The following is a 12,823-nucleotide window of genomic DNA, read 5'->3' on the forward strand; positions in this document are numbered from 1 at the left end:
TAAAAAGTTTGTTGAGCTGTATGTTACAAGTACAGTCTGAATAAATATGGGGGAAAAATAAGCTTATCTTTATTGAATTTGGGAAATTGTGATTGTAGTGCATAAAGAATTTTATTATAATTATGTGAAAAAACTAAATATTGATAATAATGTACATTTTCATATTCTATCGATAGCTTTGATATAGTATGATATTATTAGTACACTTAAGGAAAATAAAGCTTGAGTATCGTAAATTCAAATTCAATATACATCTTTTGACACGTATGAAGAATTATTTCTCCTTTTTATAGGCTAATATTGTTGTCAGTCGACGAGTCGTCATAAAAGAAACTAAAAAAGTTTAATATAAGGATCGAAAAATTTATATAATTTGAAAAAAAAAAAAATGAATGCTAATGTACTTTTCGGTACATATGAACACACAGGATCGGAAAATTCTTCAGATGTGTAAAAATAAAAAGAAAACCTACATGTTTAATATATACAGACTACAAAGAGTAAAGGGTTAACAAATTTATTTTAATATGAAGAATTTTTAGGTTTAAATAAATTAAAGCCACTGAATGGCCTTTCGTTTTAATACGAACGAAATGTACAGGTGCCTTGTCAAGAAGTGATTCATTTTAAATAAATTTTTAAGGAGTTTGTGGGAACGTAACGAGATTGAACGCAAAAAATGTCTATTCAAATTCTTGTCCTGATTGGTGCAAGGTTGTTTGATCAACTTGATGGTCACATATCAGGCACGTACATGTAGCAAAACACCACGAAACAGTCAAAATTGTATGGTTTATCTATTACAAACAACATAAAAAATGAAACAAAGTCGCGTATTTAAGCGAGCAAATAAAACTTGCCATTTCTTAATATGTTAGGTATTTATTATTATTGTCATTTTCATTCAAAATTAATTAAAAAACAATCAATCCATGCATCTTTTTCGTTGTTTGTCTTATGTCTCCTTCAAGGCGTGTCAAGGTCATTTGGCAAGTTTAAGGTCATATCCAGAAAATTGTATGTTGTCAATTTGAAATTGCACTTTGAATACATTTTTCTACTTTCAATACTTCTATTTCAATAAAGATGACTAGAAAATTCTTTTACGCTTTTTATCCCTTAATTAATTACGTAATTGATAGCCATTGATTAAAAACGTTAAACTAATGAACGCTTAAAAAATTAATATATTCAAGTTTGATAATGTTGAGAAAAGTTAGTTTTCAAAATTAAACATAGATGATACAGTTTTGATATAAAAGGACCTTAATTGTGAATTGTACCTAGTATGTTATAGAGTTAAAATGTACATATATGTGTGTGGAAATGCATTTTATTATATACCTAATGTGTATCACCAAATTTTACTGTTGAATTTACGTTATCACGTGACGTCGTGATCCGATTTTCCGGATCACCAACATGTTGTTTTCTGAATCCATATCACCACTCTCTGAAACTGATGACGTAGTACGCAGAAATATGACGTTATTTTTTTTGCGCGTTAAAAAGTCCCTTGTAATTATGCTTTTTTTTTTATGGATGAATGTTATGCAATTGTTCTCTAAAGTTTTCTTTTCCTATATTTTGTTAGTTATGAGGGGGTATATAATAAATTTATCATTATAACAGTAACTTGATCCGAAGGGTCGTATCACGTCGAGTTGACAGGCGCGGATCATCAGATCTAACGAGACGCGAAGCGTTATAATAAAATATATGTATCAATCGCTTATCGTGTCTTGTGACAAACTTTGAAAAAAAGAGATTTTCTTATGAGGTTGACCTTTTATCAAGGAAATTGGTATAACTCGCAAGCTAGATGTCTTGAATCTTATCCTTATATGATGCAAGTTTTTGTTGTGTAGGTAGCTTTAAAGTATAAGTTATACAATAAATAAACTTCAGAATCAAACAGAAAAGGCCAGTGTTATCGATTGACACAACGAAATTTTCACAGTAGTTTTCACAGCTAGACCGTGAAGTTTTTCCAAGAATGCCCAAGCGTAAAGCCGGGCATGCGTATTCCAGAAACATAAAATAACGTATTTGCTATTCAATGCCGTGAATTTTAGTATTCAAGTGAAATAAAATCCATCTATTGCAGTTGCTAGCGCACAAGAACACTGTAAATTTAATGCACCACAATCAAGAACCTTATCAGGAAGAATGCCTTTTTAAAGATGACCATCATGTCTTACGATACCAATGTACCACAAGACCGAGGCAACGTGTGCGCAGCAGCCCACCAAACGTGCTCCTGACCTGCACTGACAATACCAGTATTTTACTGGGTCCTCCAAATCTACCTGGTCATACTGTATCCAAACGTAGTAGGATTTTGAGGATACGTGACGAGACTGTATTTTGGCCTGTACAATGTTTGGCGCATCTTTACCAACAAATATATCATACCCCCCATCTTCGCTTAAATGTTCCAATGAATATGATACGGCCTGTTTTATTTGATAGACACCGAATGTCAAAGAACGCAAATAAACTTCTGTCAGCGGGGGGAACTCTTGGACCACATCCGCAGCATCAATTCTTGTCATTTTCAAAGAAGTTCGCCTACCGTTTTCTTTGATAAAAATATCTTTTAGTGGATTGATCTTTACTTCTGACCTTTCCAACATCTTTTTAGCAATGGCGAGTTTCTGGCTAATGGTGGCCTAAAGACATTAATCAATGAGGCTACAATGCGAACGTAGTCACCAATGTATGGAAGTTGAGTGTTTGTGACTACGTTCGCAAAGAACTTCCAGGTTTTCAGTCTACTATTAGCAGATTCTACGGTCCACCGAATTTTGGTAACCAGCCGAAACACGTTGGCTTCTTCCGTAGAATGTTGATTTTTGCCCCCTACCCAAGAAAAAAGGAGTTTCAGACGTTAAACCCACCCTTTCAGTCATTTCCGAAGAATCCCTGAACCCCCGATCCAAAACCAAAATATCATTTTTGTTTGCCCATTCCAAAAGCCCACTTTCATCCTCCGACAAATGTTTATTTAAAATGGCTGCATCATTGTTCTTACCGTCTGCTAAGTAAGGTCCCAGTATTTCCACAATATAACCATCGGATGCAACTAGCATCATTGGCTTAACCAAGGGTCGGCCTTTATAAACACTAAAAGATTTTCTTTGAAAACTATATTTGGAACTTTTCTGTATGTAAATATAAGTTCCATCAACTAAAAGAATGGCGGAGTTTTCATCCCCAGAAGCCAATAGTTCTCTTGCAAATGTTGTTGTATGATGTTCAATAATTTTCTCCCTGGAAACATGTGAATACCCGATATAATTTGGTACAAAATGAGCTAACAACGTTTTTCTTGCACGCTTTACGATGCTACATACATACCTGGTACTTTTAACATTGAAAATAGTTTTGAGCATACTGCTAGACAGACCAGTTCTCAGTTTTGTAAGCAAAATTCCAACTGCAGCTCTGACTGAATATTTTCTGTTTCGAAAATTGTTTTCTACTGCAGAACAAACTTCATCAAACTGTTCTCGGGTAATACCTGTTAAGTTTATAATGTCACTGTTATCAAGATTTCCATTTTCGAAGTCAATGCGTGAACTGTCTGTCTTTAGAAGAAGTAATCTGCACTTGACTAAGTGCTGCAAAATTTCAGAGGAAGACATAGAAATTGGTTTGCGTTTGAGTCTAAAAGAATATTTTTGGAATTCGGAAGTTTTGATAGAACCATTTTCTGCCTAATGATTAGGGCAACACCTTGCATTGTCATAATATACAATAGAATGTTTTAGAAAGAAAGATGAACGGTCAGAATTCTTGATTCTTCTTAACTGTTTTCTTCTCATACCGCAAATAGCGCAGAATCTTTGAGACTTGGTGCCAAAATATAAAACAGAGCAATTAACGTGATCTACACCTTTCTCTTTCATGTGTTTGTGACCTACCTGAACCCTCCTACATTTTGTGTAACATTTATTACAAATGCAATGATCCTCATGAACATGCATATCTAATGACTCAGAAATCAGGTTTCTGATAATGGCGTTTTTCCGCCTTTAAGAGTTCTCCGCTCTTTGTTCGGTGCTCTTTTTGCACAAACAATAAAGTTGTAGTGTTTTGGCATGGCGAAAATCAATCTAGAGCTTATTAACAGATTAAATAAGCAATTCTTAATAGACTATAGCTACAACTACAAGATTCAATGAAATATACGATAAATATAACAGAATATATATAGACTTTCTATCTGAAGAGAAAATGGCTATAGAACTAAAGAGGCGTAAACAAAATAAAATCTCGAAATTTTCTTGTAAATTACATGTTTAATAATAACAACCAACTACAAGGACATTTATCAAAAGACAAAAATTGTCGATTTCACGATATTTACGTTGAACCAAACTCGTCGATGCCGACCGATATAAAACTGAGTACCTTTCAACGGCAAACAAATGTCTAACTGAAAACTTGTTTACCTGGCTACCTACCTGTGACGATATGGGTTCACGTGATCTATTGTAATTCTAAACAGGTCAGGAAGAGGTTAATCGAATGTAAATGAAGGCATCGAACACATTCGAAATCACAATACTTTTACTTAGAAAATATAGAGCGCATTGTTGTTCAATAAAGATATTTCCACACAAACTTTATACGAGGGTTTATCCAAAAGTAATGTCACAGTGACCATATCTTTTATATTTGGCGTCATATTATCAAATACAATTATTATATACCAAAACATGCACAAATATAAATCTAATTAACATTAAAATTTAAATTTAATAATGTTTACTTGAATTTATTTTATAGGTGTTTAAAACATAGAGCATAGGGGGTGTCGCCGCGTCACAACGAAACGTCACGCTCGTAAAGTGTATTTTTTCTTACAATGACAAAGATAAACACATTAAAAAGATTCTAAAAAGCACCTAATTTCCCAGTGTTTTAACAATTTCGTTATTTTCTAGTCTTTAATTGAAAATTAAATGAGGGCATTGGTATTTGTGACTAAAAAAATAGTTGTTTTACTCTGTCGAATTGAACAAAGAGATTGTCGAAATGAAAAAAAAAACGGCTCGACGAGTTGTAATGCATTTTTGCTTCAAAATATGGGAATCATCACAAGCGATTACATTATTTAATCAGACTTAGAAATTAAAGAATGTAAGTAAGAGACATCTTAATAGATGGTTTCAGCAATTTTGGGCGAGTGATTGGTCACTGAATGATCAACAGAGGACAAAAAGACCGAAAGACAGGAGATCGGACGGAAATTGTTCCATGGTGTCTGACGTTGTCAAAAAAGACAGATGTAAAGAATGATATGTGAATTTTTAAGTTTGTCTTATGCTACTGCGTTCAAAAAAATTTGACAGAGGGCTTAATTATGAAAAGAGTGAGTGTATAATGGTACAAAGAATTCTTTAAAAAGTGGAATGGGTAAAAGTGTTTGCGAATCACAAATATTTTTAATGAAACGAAAGGGAAACGCTTAAAAGTTTGACGGTGCGTATCCGTCAAGCTTCCATCGTGTATAATTTTGTTGCTTTACGTCGATTTATAGCAATTTTATGAAAGTTGTGACATTACTTTTGGATCAACCCTCGTACATATAATATACACAATATATTTCAAAGTCGACATTGAACAAAGCTGCGCTCGGTGTTTATGGAAGCTTTAAAGTGTGTACCTGTCACTTATTTCTTTTGATATTCATGATAAAGGGACCCCACCTTTAAAACACATCTCCGTGTGGTGTGTATAGACATTATTTTATATATTTAGATGTTGATTTATATAATATATACATATGTTAATCAGGAAATTCAATTCATAAGCTGTAAGATAATAGTTCCAAATTTGATGAGAGACCGGGGACCACAGATATAGCCTTATTGAGACTTCTTCTTTACATTTACATTAGCTATGGCAATGTCTGTCATAGAGATATGTAATTCTTTACTTGATAACCGTGATCTTAATGTTTAATGACACAAAAATAGTTACAATTTAGCATAATCAGAGCAAACACGAACCTCAACTACGTCGTAGTAATATGGGTCGAGTTCTGTGTCACTCTCCGTTTTATCAATCATTTTTTTTCATTTTTTTTTTCTTTCAGCATCAAATTTTTTATTTTTTCTTCAATATATATTAAGCTAAACAAATAATAAATGAACAATATTACAGTTCACAAATCTTTTTCACATATGAACTTTCTTGTCATCTCACATCTTGTGTCTCCCCATTTGTAAGTCCCATATGTGGCATCCCAGTCTAGAACTATACATCTCTCGGCGGCGTAGAGGTTTGGTTGACCTGGCCAGAAATTGCTATAGGAAATAAGAGCATTGTCCGTACTCCATCTCCACACACCAAGTTGTGCGTGAGAAGTTGCTCCTAGGTACTGATTTTCATTCTTACCTATTTTTGAAGAATAAATTATTGTTTCTTAGAAATTACATGGTTGATAAGATTTCTAAAACATAAAGTACAAAGTAAGTTAGGAAGATTTGTGCGGAAAAAAAATCAGTTAATTTACAGAGCAAATGGCAATTACTTTGCAGCAGTATATTATTTGTATTAAAACAGAATGCATTTTAATTTCATTTTAGGGATATTGGTAATATACAGCGGTATGTGCAACATTTTTAACAAGAATGTATACTCATTTAGATGAATTGCTTACCACCATTGCGCATCGATATTTGTTCAACAAGCCAATCATCTTCCTCTTTGGAGTCTATTTCAACCAGATATGCTCCGTTGTTAGTACAATTGGTCTGATAAAGAATCAAAAGGTACAAAAGATGGTTGAACATTTTAGAATTGTGGCATAATTAATTGTGTTATGTCAATTATTCATTAAATATACTGCGACGATAGAGATATTCTCATCAAATACAAAGCAAAAAAAGGTTCGTGACGATTGATTTTCATGAGTCAAAGTACATCGCGAAACTGACGAATAATTTTCGCTACTTAAATAAAAAAAAATAACGATAAAAGTTACATGCATTTTACAGTGTTAGTGTAAGTTAATTTTAAGACTAATTTGCAGAATGGTTTCCACAAATTGTCACTTTTTTCTGACTTGTTTATTACGTAAATGATTATATAATGCTTCAAACAACCTTTGCCTCGTTCCAGTTTAAAAAGGTCTGCTGAAAGAGATAACAATGGTCCTGGTAACGTCTCCAACCAGAAAGGCAACCTAAGGAAAATACAAGCATTGTACAACATTTAGTAGAGTGTTGATTTCATATTTAAAGAGATAACTCAAACGTGTTAATATATGCTTTTGATTCATAAAAAGGTTTCAAGTCCTTGTCAACTTGAAAAAAATAATTAGATAATTCGTAGAATTGCAAAGTCCATAATTTCCTTTTGGAAGATCCAAAATAAGTGTCAGATAAAAGAAATGAGATGCACAATGGCATAATGAAATAAAATGAATTCAAAGTTTAAGTCAATTTTATTCGGTGGTATAGGACAGGTTGGGGATAAAAAATGGGTACCTTTTAATATTATGGAAAGAATGGCAGTGTCTATGTTTTGCTGAGAAACTGAAAGTATGTGTCAGATCAAAAAGTTAAACAGAAGGTGCACAATGACAGAATGTAAAAAACAGATTCTGTGATATCAGAGGAGTTTTGGAAATGGGTAACCTCAAGCGTGACTATGGACTGACAATGAAAAACTGACTGACACCCCATCACAATATACTTAGTACTATCCTTCCCCGTTTTCCAAGCGGTGGGTATGATAAGCCTTTATGTTGATACAAAGTTTGTATCTGTATTTTAGGAATTTCATTATTCTAAACAATTAACATACATGTATGTAATAAATCAGAAAGCTATTTTTTAAAATATAAACAGAAAGAAATATTAATCTAATGATTGAACTTTGACGTCATTGAAAGAATTTTCTGTTTACCGATCCTGCATAAAATTATTTAACAATATTGCATGTATAAATAAGAGTTATCTCGCTTAAACACTGTAATATCATTCAAAGGGCGACAACACAATTGTTACACTTATTGCTCCCTTACGCTATTTCATTGTCAGCTGAAGGATGACAACAGTTGTCACCCTACGTGTGAGGGAGACATCACGAATTGTGCCACTTCACGTGACAGTGAAGTGACATGCTTTACCAATCATTGATTGTATAATTTTGAACGATGATAATTGGACTTTCGTGCGTGGTTGCCGGTGTAACGTTGAATATTGACCCGAGTTGAAAATTGACCCGTGGTTCATTTTTCAACGTTGAATATGAATCCCGGGTTTTTTTTCTCCGTTGAAAATTGAGACCAAAAGTCGTTGAAATTATATCCAGGGTCATTTTTCAACAGCTTGAAACTTTTTTTCTTATCCCTGATGATCTCAACAAGTTGAAAATTAACCCTGTTGATTATTGACCCCACCTCAGAGTTTGAATATTTTTTGAACAGGAAAGTTGTTTTACAGGATTTATCAGGATCGCTATATTTTTTTATATTTCGGTTTCAATTTTTTCCCTTTTCAAGAATAATAGAAATAAATCATCCAGTGTATATTTGTACATTTTGATCAGTACACGATTTCAGTTATCTTCAAGCTTGACAACTTTATTTTTCCCCTCTATCGCGAAAGCGAGGGGACATTAAATCTCATTTGTCTATCTGTCAGTCTGTCTGTCCGCCTGTCTGTCTGTCCCAAAAGCTTTAACCTTGCCCATAATTTTTGATTTAGTGGAGCTATGACTTTTATATTTCAAATGTGTATTCCTGGTAACAAGATCTTTCTTTGGGTACCACCAAATTTGACCTTTTGACCTTACCTTCGAGTGTTTTTTAATTTTTACTTTGGCCATAACTTTTGAACGGTAGATACTAGAGCTTTTATATTTCGAATATGTATTCTTTGTGGAAAGACCTTTCATGAGATATCAACACCTTTTGACTTTAGAGATTTCTGTACTTATGAAATAAAACTTTGACCTTGACCGTAACTTTAAAACGGTAAGGGCTAGGGTTTTCATACTTTTCATACAAAACTAGAACTGGTTGTTTAAGTCAATTTAATAGGAATGACATGTTTAAGATGATTATTGAATATAAATCATTTTATTATCGAATAGAAATGACAAAATTATCTGTTAAAGGTGATGAATTCTCGAACAGAAATAACATTTTTTTCGCAAAGAATAACAACTAATCGAATAGGAATCATTTTTTATCGAACAGGAATGACATGATTTAAAGAAAGAAAAACAAAATTTTTGAATAAGATTAATGAAAAGTATAATACTGCAACGTTTTTACCCGCTATAACATAAACAGGTGATGGAGGAATATTTCTTTAAAAATAAGGAAAGTTCACTTTGAAAAAGATAAAAATGAAATCATTTCTTTTCTGATACAGTATAGTTTCAGTTGGCCTTCATTTTTCATAGTCAATAAAACTTCGAAACATGAAACAGTTGTGGCACATTCAGTGGTGACTTTAATTTTAAGTTCACTGAGATATATAGAGTCTAAATATTAAGTTGAACTCCACAGCAAGTTTTTTTTCTTCTTGTCATTTAAAGTTTCAAAAATATATTCTGATTCTGCTTCATAGAAATATTAAAACAGGTCGGCTAATAAAGGAGCACAATTAGTGCCCATTAGAATTCCAAGTTTTGAAGGAAGGATTGGTCTCCGAAAACTGCAAAAACGGTGTCGATAAGGTACTCCAGCTTCCTTTTAATATCAACTTCAGGATACTTATAGATAGAATCAAGGTGATGTTTAACAAAGTGATTTTCATTGATGACCTATCACAAGATACAAAAATTTCCGAGTTCCATTTTTATTGAGAAAGCAGTTGTCTAAAAAAAATCTACAAAAATGGGTGATCACCCCCCTTCTTCCATACTCTACCTAACAAAATAAATATGTATTGTGGGGTTCGTCCTTGAACAGTTTGATTAACTATGCAAAAAAGATCACTAAATCTTTTATTTTGAAAAAAAAATCCGTTTTTCAAGGTGGACACTATTAGTTATTAAAGTTCTGCATAAATAAATAAGTATTAAAACGTACGTACATCATGCGTTAAACTCTTACCATTTCCCAAATACTAATATTACGAATTTTAAGATTAAAATAAATGAAATGTTGTTAGCCGAAACCAAATATATAAACAAACAAATTTCTACACTAAATTGTATATAATTGTAACTATGTATACTGATATTCAGGATTTACATATACAAATGTACTTCTTTTTAAATAAATTGCTATTGAAAAAGAAAAAAAAAATCAGATATGAAAAAAAAATTTGACAAGAAAAAATAAGGAAAAGAGCGATATATGGTAAGTGTCTCAATTGACCCCTTAAAATGAATATCTCAATTTTACTTTATATATAGCTTTAATTTGTACATGCGAATATGTATATGCGAACTTTATTGGTCATTTTCATTTTGATCAAAATACCGTTATTTTAGAAATCTGACATCATAAAAATCATTAGCATATTTTGTATAAAACTGCTTATTTTCAAGCAGTTTTTCTTCGAGAAAATATATAGCGCATCCTAGAACAAGCTTTATATTTTTACCAAAGATGTATCTATCCAATGCTGATAAGTGACAGAAAAATTATGTATGTTTTACACTGCGCTCTATGTTTTCCATAAGAAAAAAACATAAAAAGGCATATTTTTGGCTTTTTGGTTGGATAGCAAAAATAACATTTTTTCTCATGTCATTTACAGCTAGAGAGTGGATATAAATGTGAAAAATATATTAGAATATTTCTACTATAATCTCTTTTCAAAATAAATATCAATTAAACATATCTGAATGTCATTCTAAAATGTTGATTTTTAGGGGGCAAAAATTGGCTCTTATCATATATACCCCTTAGACTATTGTCCAAACTAGTATTCCAAACCCGAAAATCCTATTTCGGGGGTCGGGGGGGGGGGGTTAGCATCCAATTACTTTTTTCAAGCACTACCACTTACTCTTTTTTCTTTGACTACACTGTAATATGCCTGTTGAAAGGGGTGGGGCTAAACCAATGTCACTTTCTTCAATGCCTATATTATGTCTATCTTTGCAAAATTGGGGTGGGGATAATCACCCCTTGCCCCCCCCCCCCCCCCTTTCCTGACGCCTATGGCTTTAATCACAGTTTTGAAAACCAAGTCATAAATTTGTGTTTTTATCCTGTTGAATTTAGAACCGGTTTCATGATCAAAATTCCACGACCCGGCACAGTTTTCAACGGACTAGGGTCCAAATTCAACACCTTTGGTCTCAGTATTCAACGTTGAAAAATGACCCCCGGGTCAATTTTCAACCCGGGTCAAAATTCAACGTTACAGCGGCCCGACACCTCTAGTAATCGGACAGTGATTAAGGCTATATGGTGAATCGTTGGGGGTCATCCACCGATGCCCCACGTCACTCCTCATCGGTAAAACCCCATTAAAAGATCTTTCAAGGATCGGCATATGTATGGCCGATCGAGCATAGTCCAGTGTTTGTTGAATCTGAAGTAATCGGGGGGGGGTTTAAATGTTGGTCAACAGACATCGGCCGATAATTTCTCGATGTTCGACCAATCATTTACTCATAGTCGACCGATGTTTGAGCGATGTGAAATACATAAGCTGATTACTGTTTGAACATCGGTCTCTATTTGGTGATACATCAGTGCGATGTAAAATACATAGGCCGATTAGCTTGGACATCGGTCTCTATTTGGTGATACATTACTGGTCCTGTGTAATACCGGAACTACGGATACCCATCGTCTACTCCATCGTTAGATAATGCGACTGATACTCTAAGAAGTATTTGCCGGTGAGGACCACCTGTCTACAGGTTTCTGCCGGGAAATGTGACTCAAGGATAAGGAACTTAATTGTCTTACGTCGCGGTTCTAATCTGTTGTAGGATGTGGAGACTTGACTTACGTATGAGACGGAATAAACCTAGGTCTCATGCTGGTAAAGATGCAGGCACGAAAAATATGGCCTACTACTCAAAGGCTTTGGAGTGTCGAGTGGAGGGCAAAATTTGCAGTCTACTATCAACAGAGGTGCTTTGAACAACAAACAACCAAACAGACAAAAATAACAGTTATACATACATTCATCTGCGTAGTATCTCCAGTCGACCTCATTAAATACTCCTGACGTGAAAATCTTCTTGTGAGTACGACATTTTTTCTTCTGGGGATTAAATCCATAGAAGCAGCACTCGCGGACGCCCTGACACATCGCGGCACACTTGGTCAAAGAAAGAGAATCATGTTCTCCTAAAAGTTCCTTATTTGATTTCTTATCGTTAAACTCAGGATTCAAAGTATATTTCTGAGAAAAAACAGTGGCCTTGGACAGAGCCATGAAGACGACAATTAAAGTGATAACAAGCACATTGCTCATTTTGTATTTGACTTTTACAGAAAAAATAACTGCTGCGTTCTTGTGAATCTGAAAAATTTTGCCAAGTGGACTTAGAACTGCCAAATATATTTATCAGAACCTTAATCAATGCCTGAAATGTAATTGGCAAACTGTCACCTACTCTATATTTTACTGCTGTTTAAGTATCGATTGTATTGAAATGAAGATGAATTGTCATAAATATTTATTTTGAAATTGCAATTAAAAATATCGCAATTAAACGAAGGCTAATTTTAACTGAGTTAAAACCTGTTATGTTGTGATGTTATACAGTATTCTTTTTTATCATTAACTACCTTTATCCTCCAAATGTTAATATAACACAATATATTATCATTGTTGGTTAATTTACTTTTCAATTAAATTTCTTCGAACAGCAACGAGCA

The 12,823-nt window shown here is 33.5% G+C and overlaps 1 protein-coding gene across 1 annotated transcript; it reads right to left on the reverse strand.

Moving 5' to 3' along the window:
* Nucleotides 1-6,166: 6,166 nt before the first annotated feature.
* LOC134257726 (perlucin-like protein) lies at nucleotides 6,167-12,377 on the reverse strand. The gene is made up of 4 exons (XM_062740325.1): nucleotides 12,122-12,377; nucleotides 7,119-7,198; nucleotides 6,674-6,767; nucleotides 6,167-6,408 (listed from the first exon to the last, which is right to left on the reverse strand). The coding sequence occupies exons 1-4, from the start codon at nucleotides 12,375-12,377 to the stop codon at nucleotides 6,176-6,178; spliced, it is 663 nt and encodes a 220-aa protein (XP_062596309.1). The 3' UTR covers nucleotides 6,167-6,175.
* Nucleotides 12,378-12,823: the final 446 nt, after the last annotated feature.

Source organism: Saccostrea cucullata, unplaced genomic scaffold (assembly GCF_032062105.1).
Source record: "Saccostrea cucullata isolate Sc308-1 unplaced genomic scaffold, CSIRO_AGI_Scuc_v1 ctg828, whole genome shotgun sequence".
NCBI classification, from domain to species: Eukaryota; Metazoa; Mollusca; class Bivalvia; order Ostreida; family Ostreidae; genus Saccostrea; species Saccostrea cuccullata.

Coding starts and splice junctions, on each gene's coding strand:
- LOC134257726 (XM_062740325.1), bottom strand. CDS start 12,377: ATGGCTCTGTCCAAGGCCACTGTTTTTTCTCAGAAATATACTTTGAAT. Junction 7,199..12,121: donor GAGATACTACGCAGATGAAT/GTATGTATAACT, acceptor TATTTTCCTTAG/GTTGCCTTTCTGGTTGGAGA. Junction 6,409..6,673: donor AATATCGATGCGCAATGGTG/GTAAGCAATTCA, acceptor CTTCAAAAATAG/GTAAGAATGAAAATCAGTAC.